Here is a 12,943-nt window from a genome sequence, read left to right on the forward strand (position 1 = left end):
TTCCACACTGATCTTTAATACTTCCATACTGACTGGTTAATACTTCCACACTGACTGGTAAATACTTCCACACTGACAGGTTAATATTTCCACCATGACTGCTTAATACTTCCACACTGACTGGTTAATATTTCCACACTGACATTATACGTTGTTCATACACTGTAAATTTCTGCAACGGTATTTTACACCTAGAGCGGGATTTGGAGTGAAGGAGCTTACATGCAATTGTTTTCTCGACAACTTCTGCGTCTTTCCTGTTTGCCACACAACCCACATGTGGCTGAACACGCTGTCCACGCACTCCAAGTACCCCAGGAGCTCACCGCCGTCGCCTTCACCACCTTGGCAATACGAGGGGCCTGGGTGAACAATCGGTTAAAAATGAACGCTCGATATGGCCGTCTTGTTGTTGTCGTTGTTGTAGTTGATCGTCTGGTGGAGGGAATGACTGGTGGTTGTGTAACGATTCTAACCTGATGTCCTGATGATCCACCACCTGTGGAAATAAACGAATGTGATGAAACTATATGTCTTAACTATGTCAGATTTATTTCAAGATCACCGATTCTTTCTTTTAGTCTTACATGTAAGAGACTCGAAAATTAGCTCATCACAAAAAAAAACTGGCTACCAGGGAGATACTTAATTCATTTCATTTGACGGGCGGGTTCACGCCCCGTTTCTGCCGTGACAACGTACATGCATCAAGAATGTCCATATGCCTAAATATTTATAGCACAACGCCAATTCCCTCTCATCTCCCTGTCACTGCCTGTCTACCAGAGCAGGGGAGCATGGCTGAGGGGGTTAGCACGCCAGAGCGGCACAATGACCCAGAAGCCTCCCAACTTTGCAGTCGCTGTGAGTTGAAGTCCAACTCATGATTCCTTCACTGGGCTCTACTCGTTTTCCTCCCACCATAATGTTGGACGCCGTAGTATAAGTGAAATATTTTTGAGTACAGCGTAAAACACCAATCAAATCAAATCAACCATATCATGACTTGTCCTCTGAGTTCAGCCCCCAAATGGAAGTACCGAGCTTACACAAGTTTTACTTGCTTTTCAACTTACATCTCTCTAACACAACAGCGTACTATTAACCTGAACAGCTGAGATTATCATGTGAAGAGTGAACAAGGCTTTAAATAGTAAACAGAAGGCGTCTTACCTACACACGTATTCCCCTCTACATAATATCCATCACAGCAAAAACTTTCCTCTCGGTAGCAGAAATTTTCCTCGTTACTAAAAAAAAAAAGTTGGAATTCTGTTTTTTCTGATTTCTTTATTCATTTATTTGATTGGTGTTTTACGCCGTACTCAAGAATATTTCACTTATACGACGGTGGCCAACATTGTGGTGGGAGGAAACCTGGCAAAGCCCGGTGGAAACCCACGACCATCCGCAGGTTGCTGGATGACCTTCCCATGTGCGGCCGGAGAGGAAGTCAGCATGAGCTGGACATGAACTCACAGCGACCGCGTTGGTGAGAGGCTCCTGGATCATGAATTCTGTTAGTAAAGCAAACACTAAACCCACCGATTCCCGACATGGCCACGTAGGGTCTTATCCCTGCGATGATTGGAAGTGCAAGACTTGGGGCTTTACTACCGATTCAAATATTGTTGAATATCATGCAATTCTTGACCAGTGACGTTCAATAATTTGAATCAAACGTCACTGCAATTTTTTTAATCTAATTCTACTCAAGGAAATACATGAACAGTCGGAATAAAACCTTGACTCAGGTAAACTGACAAGAGACTGGATTTCAACAGCAATAGGTGTGATCGTTTGCCAACATTCACACACTGTCATCACTGCTCTGGTTTTACTCTGCTTGATTATATTTTGTCTAAATTAAACTGTTGTACTAAATAGATATACTGAACTCTCTACCTTGGACCGCAACTGAACCTGACAACCCTTAAACACGGAGGCTCATCCCCGCTTGCGCCCAGCGAACATCCACCACAGCGCTCTGGATAACAGACAAGTCAAGCATGGTTGTTAGAGACACAGCAACAACAGCATTAAAACAAACAAAACATGGCAGCCAGATCAGAGATGCCGTTGAACTTGTTGAATACTTAACACCCATATAACTATGTTAATTAAGTTGAAAATAATTTGTTATGGACATCAGATCACACAACAAACTCTTCAATGCAGTACAGATTTCTCCATGAATAAAATTTATTGTTATGAACATAAATTTTGATAAAAATAACTCTCTGATAAAGGCTGTAGTGGTTTTTTTATTTACTTATATATTTGATTGGTGTCTTACGCCGTACCGAAGAATATTTCACTTATACGACGGCGAATTACACCATATGGTGGGAGTTTGTCTTACGCCGTACCGAAGAATATTTCACTTATACGACGGCGAATTACACCATATGGTGGGAGTTTGTCTTACGCCGTACCGAGGAATATTTCACTTATACGACGGCGAATTACACCATATGGTGGGAGTTTGTCTTACGCCGTACCGAAGAATATTTCACTTATACGACGGAGAATTACACCATATGGTGGGAGCAAGTATGAGTTTCTACGTATGAGCTGAGTGCAAGTCAGTATGAGCTGCACTTGAACTCGCAACGATCACACTGCTAAGAGGCTCCTGGGTCATTGTATAGGTATGCCGTTTACCCAGCGAACTGCACCAAGAACTGGACTTGGAATTTCTGGTGTACACGTTATTGTACACATATGTAAAATTTTGCTCGGATTGTTTGCTCGGATGATTAATTCTTCTAGACACGAGGCACCAGTTCAACCTCCCGCCATGGACAGGGAGATTCTAGTCTCCCGATGTCATTGTTCATAGTCCTAGCAACGGTAGGCAGTTGAAGACGCTCATTTGGCTGTGGAGTCTTAAGGTTTGTTGAAAACTATTTGTCTTTCACCAATACGATATGCATATTTGTAGGTCACGCGTTGAGAAACTCGTCAATAATTTGTCAAAGTTCGGTGGTTTAGCACTGGCAAACCGAACCCCATTGTACGAGTGAAAATACCTAGCGCGTGGAGCTAAATAACGACCAAGAAGGTAAAGAAAATAAAATGCATATAGATATCTGTGAATCGCTCACCTTCGCTGTATTTCACCCTGAAGCCTTGTTTTCCATACGCTAGGGGATCAGTGTTGATAGATAAGAGAACTTCCTCACCGTGCGAGATGAACGTCTTCGTTGGTCTTGCCCTACCACAAAACCTAGAAAAAATGACACCAACATTGTTTACTATAACGAAAAAGTATATTTATTTATTTGTTTATTTATTTATTTGATTGGTGTTTTACGCCGTACTCAAGAATATTTCACTTATACGACGGCGGCCAGCATTATGGTGGGAGGAAACGGGGCAGAGCCCGGGGAAACCCATCCGCAGGTTGCTGGCAGGCCATCCCACTTACGGCCGGAGAGGCAGCCAGCATGAGCTGGACTTGGACTCACAGCGACCGCATTGGTGAGAGGCTTCTGGGTCATTACGCTGCGCTAGCGCCCCCCCCCCCCCCGAAAAATTATAAGTATACGATTAATGGCCTTTACGGTTATCATTGTAATGGCCACCAACACAACAGGTGCACTGTTTCATTTTACTACTTAACGTTAATATAAATTTCCACACTGAATTCGAAATTTTAGCGACTTTCGACATTCGACAGGAATACTTACCTTATTCGCTGTTTTTACAAATTTTACATAATTTTAACTGTAACATTGATTATATACCAAAGAAAATTGTAGTCTGTTGTATGTACGTATAATATGCGGTATCTACACGGATGTTTCGAGTGTTCGCCCGCGGTAAAGGTAAGCAGCGGTAATTCTATGTATATTTATGTCATCAAAACTAATTAATTTTAAGAAACATGTGATGATCGCTTTGCAGTGCTTACATGTTAATGTTCATTAAAGGTGATGACAACGCAACATTTTAAAAAATTTTAAACCTGCTAATGATGTTCATTAAATTGTTGTTAACGTCACTGCACACTATTTCTTAACATTTTTTGTCTCATGTCATTATGTTACTGGGAATGGTAGCTGTTACCATTTTCGTGAAGAGTTCAGTAACACCCTCAACGAGATAACGCGGAAAGATTTCTCATGATTACATTTTTCAACTATCACACTTGTGTTTTACGCCGTATTCAAGAAAATTTCACTCATACGACTGTGGGCACCATTATGATGGGAGAAAGCCGTGCAGGGTCTGGGGAATCCCACGATCTCGTCTTGGTGAGATGTTACGGGCCCTGGTTAACCACTATGACTGGAAGGCTCCGGAGGCTCCGCTGAATTTTGTATTAATGATCGCTTTATTCTATAGTTACATTGGTTTCCTTACCTCGGACCTGCTCTCTCTAGTCCTTTATAACGAACTTCAACATAGTCGTAACAAACACTGTTCTCCCTTTCCTCGTTGAAATCAAAATTTCCTGAAAATTCCAGCTTTATATGCTTTCCTGGCGAAGAGGCCTGGGAATACAAAAAATCATGGGTTTCATTTGAATTGTGTTTAATGCCATATACGAATTTCTTTCATGACACCTGAAAAGCACAATTACTGCGCCAAAATTTACCTTCTGATTTATAGCACATGATCACTGTTAAATACGTCTGGTTTCGTTTTTGCGTACATAATTTCTTAAGATAATGAGTGTTCACCTCACGGATCTGTTTTTGGTCGACGTCACAAGAGTAGGTCGGCGTTTGATCATTGACGTCTAAATATGTTGCAATTAACATCACTGCTTATTTTATTTATTTAATTCTCCTTAATCCATTGTGCTATGATGCGTGTTATTCATTTCTATTTAAGCATTTGCACAACGGTTAAAATAAAACCCTAACCCGAGATAAATTGACAGGAAACCATATTTTATTTCTTACATGCATGACCATTTATTAATTTTCACCCTGTCGGGTCTGCTCTGGTTTTATTCCCTATGCTGTAGTCTTTACTCCCTATGCTGTAGTCTCCTATATTTGAATTTATGTATGCATACTTGGCGATACAGTGTAAGCGTTGTATTGACTTGCACTGCCTTCAAAATGATAAAATGATGAAACAATCACCTTAATTAGCCATGAACAAAAACCACCCGCTGGAAATCCATTACCACTGTAACCAGGAGAGGAAAGGAGCTGGGGTGAACCGGAAGCCTGCAAGGTTTGACGGTTACAGTCCGCTGGAAGAGAATAAAGGGAGGTAATCGTGAAAGGCTGTGACTTTCTTGGGGGAAGCTTACAATCATGTGAGCATTTCCCTGCATCCTGCAGTTCATGACTAAACTGCTGATTATATCTCTGTCGTTACTGGAATGTGAACTAACTGGTTGTCAGCTGTTATCACACTCCGTTGTAGTATTTTATTTATTTATTTATTTACTTGAAATGAATTTTACACCGTATTCAAATGATATGTCACATGATAGGAGGGAGGAAACCAGGCAGTGCCCGTGGGAAACCCACGACAATCCGAAAGGTTGTCGGCAAACTTACCTCGTGGTACTAGACCGTAAGAGCACATATGAAAATCGTACATCACTAATTTTTTTTATCCGGAGATGTGCAATGAACTTTCAGATCCGTTGGACTTGATACAAAATTCCACTGACTATAGTTTCTTCAGCAGCAAGTTTTGGTTTTTTGCACGGTTATTTTCTTACAAAACTACATGTACAAAGCACTATAAGCAGAAAAAACAAGTAAACGCTGTACTTCCATTGGACAACCATGTTGTTAATCCATATTTAGAACAATGGACCACTAGCCAATAAAAACGCAGAATTCCCGAAGATCCCCTTATGCAGCTGACAGAAAAAAATACATACACATAGCATCTTCCTGTGGCCAAGTGCAAATGAGATCGAGGTTTATAGAATACTGCCTATAGGTACAAAGAACTCAGGGCCAAACTAGTCTAACACAGTTATTTCAGTTGTGTTTAGTGTACAATAACTCGACTGGCAAAAATGGAAACGATCAACTGGAACCGTAATCCTTGTCCATTAACTAAGTGCGTGTGAATTTAAGATCATATGCATGTTTCTCTGACCCTGAAGTGGTACGTACCGTTTACCCCTGGGGCAGGGCTTTCACACCTGGGTGGGGCCAACCCTCGAGGGCAGAGACAGGAAGAACAGTTGTTGGGGTTTCTGTACCCGCCATGTGCGCACTCCGACCATTCCAAAGAACGACCCTCACACCGGTCTATAGAAGAAACAATTACTGATTTATCCGTGTCTAACCAGTAAGTAAGCATCAAAATAAAATCCACACCACCCGCATGTCGCTAAGCTATTATGAGTAAAACAAAGTATTTATTTATTTATTTGACTGATGTTTTACGCCGTACTCAAGAATATTTCACTAATACGACGACGGCCATGCATTATGTTGGGAGGAACCGGACAGAGCCCGGGGAGTAAAACAACAAAAGACTTATGTAGTATAACATAAAGAAAAATAACAATGATATAAATTAGGGAAACGTATATATCCATCTATCCATCGGATATATCTTACCTGAACAGTAAACTTTGTTCGCCATTTTTATATCAAAGAATGAAACGCCTTCCCTCTGGCCGATGACTTTCTGCATTTCCGGGTCTTTCGTCACAATAGATTGTTTCTGCTCAGCGAAAGTCTATCAAGAATATAAGAGCATAACTATGGTATCCTGCTTAGGGAAGAGATCAAAAACTTAATCTTAACTAAAGCTTTTCATTAGTCCCTTTTTTTTGAAATCGGAAATTAACTCATAACACGATAGATCCTCACCATGCAATTTTGAAGTTTTTCAATTAGCAGTTAAGGCCAGTAGTTGAAACAACGTCAAGAGCTTAAGGTCGGTCACAGTTAAAACTAATTAAATAAATAACCTCGCCTTAAAATTGTTTTTACAGGACACATGAAAAGATTCACTGAAACAAAGAAGCAACAACAAATAAATAAATGATTGTTTTCATTATTTAATGTTTGAAGGCATATTTTATATTTTTTATACCCTTATATTTTATGAGTATTTTCTGTCAGTGAGTTTCATTTTCCGGAAATGAAAGATTGATGAACTTAGGAAGGCGGAAGCCAGCTTTATGTCCACATTCAGCAACTTACGGTTGAAGAGTAATGCAGGACCGACGAGTAGTCATACGGGATGCCGAACGTTTTGGCGTTCGTCCACTCGGATTTCACAAACTGACGGTGATATCTCTGTCCAACGTTGTCAGTGTAGATCGAAACGTATCGGTCGCGATCAGGTCGCGCATGCTCGTGGTAAAACCCAAGAGCGTGACCGATTTCGTGAGCCGCTATACCAACCTAAAAAAAACCCACAGTGAAATATCATTCATATATCTACGCCCTGGTTTTTACGCCGTACTTAAAAATAGGGGAGTTTCGAGTTCGAACTCTTTTATCGATGAACATAGAAAATGTCCAACTGTATGTGACCTGTCAAAATATTAGGCAACTATATATGATCTCATTCACAATAACATATCTCAGTACTTACCACATCACAGCCCTCTCCAAGATAGACGAACTGGCCTGAAGACTGTCTACCGAAGGACGACGAACAGCTGCCATGGAAACAAGATATATTTCTTTGAATTTTGTTTCAGTAGGATTTCATTTATATTATGACAGCTAGCTTTATGATGGGAGGAAATTGGGGCAGACTTTGATTAGTGTTTTACACCTTACACAATAATATATGTCTTATGCGACTGGAGAGAAACTCGGAGCAATCGGTTTGTTAACAGACTCCTAGCATTGTACCAAACAAGATGACCGTGGGCATGGATTTTTCTTCTTAACGGCTTAATTAGTGATCTTGTCAGGAAGGTTGACAGATTTGTCACAAAACCAACACAAAAACACACTTACTCGCCAACCTGCACATATCACATTTACCCGACAGCCAACACAGAACACCCTTCCCCGCCAGCTAACAGAAAACACACTTACTCGCCAACATACACAAAACACACACTTACTCGCTAGCCAACACGAAACACACTTACCCAACAGCCAAGACAAAACACTCTTCTTCGCCAGTCATCACAAAGCACACTTACCCACTAACCAACACAAAACACACCTTCTGGCCAGCCAACACATAACACACTTTCTGACCAGCCAACACAAAGCATACTTTCTCGCCAGTCATCACAAAGCACACTTACCCGCTAACCAACACAAAACGCACCTTCTTGGCCAACCAACACAAAGCACACTTTTCTGGCCAGCCAAGACAAAACATACTTTCCCGCTAGTCAACACAAAGCACACTTACCCACCAACCCCCATGAAGTAGACGTGAGGTTGAAAGGCTCGACCTCGTTGTTCCTGGAATCTGACACACGTACTTTGTTCCCATTGAGAAATAGCTTCATATATAACATCTTTCTGATGCTTGCCTGCGGTGGAGAAACATAACGACAATGATAATCACAATTCCATTTATCGTTATACTAGTTACATTTCATTATGATAAGTGCAAATTGTAAAATACGTCGGGATAATTGTCTTACTCAGAACAGTACACCTTTGATAGATTGTTGATGGCAAAGAGTTCTCCTAACGTACTATAAGGACTGGCTAAATTTTGCCACTTTGCATTGGAACAGCGGAGTGATGTTATATTCATGTATTTGATTGGAGCAATGTCATAAGGTCATTATAAAGGTGGTCTTATGCGTAGTGCTAGGTAACAGTTATAGCTACAGTCTGCGTACATTTCAAATGTGTAGCTACCATGTACCAGTATGATTAAATATGCATGTATGCGGGTCTATGGCCTTACATACTGTCATTAAACAGTATTATTATTATATCACTCGCCTTCAGAAAACAATAGCCATGTAGTCGATGTTCCATGAAAGTGTACTTTCAACACATTGCACATTTATAACATGTATAAAAGGGTGAAACAAACCAGACAGATGTCCAGCAAAAAGAAACGGTGAGTCGCAACAAGAAATTTCATGAAATCGGATCCTATTCTTGTTATTCCGCTTAAAGTAAAATCTAGTAACAGTGCAGTTATTTCAGGAATATCTGGGACAATTGTAACAACGTACCAATTCGCTTATCGTCAATGCTGAAGGGAACCAAGGCATTGTCCCATGTCAGTGATCCGTCTGCAACCGCTTTCCTCTTGGGGCGCGCCCGAGAGCGATGTCTCTGGTAGTCACGGGCAGCGTCCATGGCGGCATACTGCAGGTCTGGCGTAGGGTAGAATGTAGCCAAGATGACATCTACGTTCTCGCGGCTCAGAATAATGTCTCCATCGAACAGGTTAAGTTTTTCCACGTCAAATATTTTCTGTGGAACGACGAAAAGAAAGAATGAATGAATGATTATGGCTTAACGCCACATCGGCAATATCTCAACCATATCGTGCCGGGAACAAGTTAAACATACGAGGCGAAGACGAAAAGAAGCCAATTATTATGCACACAAATTTTAAAAACAAATTTAGACGCATTATATTGTAAAATGAGGATAAAAGATGCTTTCTGCTAAACTGGACTATAACGAATACAGAATTTTCGCGTTTCATCGCAACTAGTGATAAAAATTTAGTGATACATGACACCCACATTCTATATATGGAAAAAATCCGAAGATAAAGGACGTTTTCTTTATAGCTGATTGAAATTAAACCGATAGTCAAAATCAAGCCGAATCGTCTGGCATATTTATCAGATTTATCCCATCACAGTAATGTGAAAGTCGTTATTGGGAGAGACACCAATTTTCGACAAAGGAATTTTCAAAATTCCTTTTTCCGTTTTCTCATTTCATGTAGTCTTAAACGGAGTTCTTTTTAGATCAGTAGATTTCCACTTAAATTGCATATGTCACACGAGGAAAGGTTAATAATCGGTGGATTAAACCTGGCAATCCGGTTTCCTCCACCAAACATTGGCATACCGACAGCCATCGTATAAGTGCAGCATGGCGTAAGCAGCACCAATGAAAAAAGTAAAATAAAAACTCACCACATTTGTGGCTAAGGAGTGATAGAGAAGCGCCAACCGACACCAAACATAGGCTCTGTCAGGGAGAGGCTCTCCTCCCAACAATGGCGCCAGCTTCATCTGAAAGGAATGCGGAGGATAACTGGTTTAAGTAGTTGCTCTGGTTTCGGTCATGGTACAGTTAAATTTGTCTTGTTTGGTTGAGATAAGCTACACTAAGTTTGATTTTGGCCGAAGGTCTGCAACAGATTAAAAATATATTTCCTTAATCTGTTAACAGTCATTTCTTTTCGAAAATACGTTGCGCACACAGAATAGAATAATTATATCATTTCTTGGTCACGCCTACAAATTAATTTTAGAGTATTAATTATCTTTAACGTCTTAGGTGGGGTGCCTCCAAAGTATATTCGGTCTATTAGGAAGCGCACCTCCAAATTATCTTTAACAAATTATAAGAAGAGAGCCTTCAAACTAAGAAGGGCGCTTTCAAATTATTTTCAGGGTATTAAGAGTGAATGAGTGATTGCGGTTTAACGTTGTACTTAACAATTCTTCAATCGTATGACGACAAAGTAATCCTTAGAGTGCATGTAATGTGTCTCCTTGTTGTAGGATGGATTTCCACCGCTCTTTTATCTAGTACTGCTTCACTGAGACGCCTTATCGAAGGAAAGTAAGTCGACCCGCCCGAGCCTTACAGGTCAACCAGTCGTTGCACTATTCCTTCCATGCTGAACGCCAAGGGAGGAAGCTGCAACTTCCTCTTTTAAAGTTCTAGGTGTGATTCGACCCAGGTTTGACCCTGGATCTACCGCTGCCGAACCGGACGCTCTACCGACTGTGCTATCGGGGGCGGTATAAGTATTAACAAGGGTGCCTCCAGATTATCTTTAGCATATTCAGAAGGGCCGTAAAGAATACCTATGCCAATTAGGCCAATACACATATCGTGACAGGAAATTCGAGAATGGGGAATTAAATAAAGGTAAAAAAGCTAGCACTGGCTCTATTGTGATATCGATTTACTACCGATATTCATTATGTGGTGTATATGCTATACTGCTGTCACAGTTGTATTATCATTATCACAATACTAGCTAGTCTGTTACAATTCTATTTCACAGTTCTATTACCATTACTACAATAATGATCGAACTGTTGCAATTCAATTTTACCTCCTACAATACACTGGTGACCGAGCTATTGCAATTCTATTTTACAAACTACAGTGCAATAGTGACCGAACTGTTGCAATTCTATTTTACCTCCTACAATACTGTCACAGTTGTATTACCTTACTACAATACTGACTGAAATGTTGCAATTCTATTTTATCTCCAACAACACTGTCACAGTGGTATTACCATTACTACAATAGTGACCAAACTACTGAAATTCTATTTTACCTCCAACAACACTGTCACAGTGGTATTACCATTAGGCTACTACAATAGTGACCGAACTACTGAAATTCTATTTTATCTCTAACAACACTGTCACAGTGGTAATACCATTACTACAATAGTGACCGAACTACTGAAATTCTATTTTACCTCCAACAACACTGTCACAGTGGTATTACCATTACTAAAATAGTGACCGAACTACTGAAATTCTATTTTACCTCCAACAACACTGTCACAGTGGTATTACCATTACTACAATAGTGACCAAACTACTGAAATTCTATTTTACCTCCAACAACACTGTCACAGTGGTATTACCATTACTACAATAGTGACCGAACTACTGAAATTCTATTTTATCTCTAACAACACTGTCACAGTTGTCACGCTACAATAGTGACCGAACTACTGAAATTCTATTTTACCTCCAATTTTACCTCCAACAACACTGTCACAGTTGTCACGCTACAATAGTGACCGAACTACTGAAATTCTATTTTATCTCCAACAACACTGTCACAGTGGTATTACCATTACTACAATAGTGACCGAACTACTGAAATTCTATTTTACCACTTACAATACAATGGACACCGAACTGCTGCAATTTTATTTTACCTCCTACAATACTGTCACAGTTACATTACTATTTATACAATATTGACAGAATTTCTAAAATTCTATTTCACCTGCTTTTACACTGACACAGTTGCATTACCATTTCTACAATATTGACGGAATTGCTAAAATTCTATTTCACCTGCTTTTACACTGACACAGTTGCATTACCATTTCTACAATATTGACAGAATTGCTAAAATTCTATTTCACCTGCTTTTTCACTGACACAGTTGCATTACCATTTCTACAATATTGACAGAATTGCTAAAATTCTATTTCACCTGCTTTTACACTGACACAGTTGCATTACCATTTCTACAATAATGACAGAATTACTAAAATTCTATTTCATCTGCTTTTACACTGTCACAGTTGTATTACCATTACTACAATAGTGACCGAACTACTGAAATTCTGTTTTACCACTTACAATACAATGGACCACAAACTGCTGCAATTTTATTTTACCTCCTACAATACTATCACAGTTACATTACCATTTCTACAATATTGACAGAATTGCTAAAATTCTATTTCACCTGCTTTTACACTGACACAGTTGTATTGCCATAATTGTTCCATAAATACTACAATTATTTTGTGATTGCCATCATAGTACAAGTGTAATTTATACATGCTGTATTACTATCAGATCTTTGGAGCTATTACTAACATACAGTTAACTCCAGTAACTTCAATACAATTTATTTATTTGATTGGTTTCATGCCGTACTCAAGAATATTTCACTTATACGACGGCGGCCAGCATTATGGTGGCAGGAAACCCACGGCCACACGCAGGTTGCTGTCAGACCTTCCCACTTACGGCGGGAGAGGCGCGCTAACCGACTGAGCCACGGAGGCCCCCCACTTCAATACAACACCACAATACTGTATTACT

The 12,943-nt window shown here is 40.0% G+C and overlaps 1 protein-coding gene across 1 annotated transcript; it reads right to left on the reverse strand.

Annotated features, from left to right (window-relative positions):
* Positions 1-218: 218 nt before the first annotated feature.
* LOC135463344 (zinc metalloproteinase nas-36-like) lies at positions 219-10,132 on the reverse strand. Its single transcript, XM_064740603.1, has 10 exons — positions 10,034-10,132; positions 9,110-9,353; positions 8,323-8,446; positions 7,540-7,606; positions 7,143-7,346; positions 6,552-6,672; positions 6,082-6,236; positions 4,369-4,499; positions 3,108-3,229; positions 219-499 (listed from the first exon to the last, which is right to left on the reverse strand). The coding sequence occupies exons 1-10, from the start codon at positions 10,130-10,132 to the stop codon at positions 219-221; spliced, it is 1,548 nt and encodes a 515-aa protein (XP_064596673.1).
* Between the last annotated feature and the right edge of the window lie 2,811 nt (positions 10,133-12,943).

The sequence above is a fragment of the Liolophura sinensis genome, chromosome 3, assembly GCF_032854445.1.
Source record: "Liolophura sinensis isolate JHLJ2023 chromosome 3, CUHK_Ljap_v2, whole genome shotgun sequence".
Lineage (NCBI taxonomy): Eukaryota > Metazoa > Mollusca > Polyplacophora > Chitonida > Chitonidae > Liolophura > Liolophura sinensis.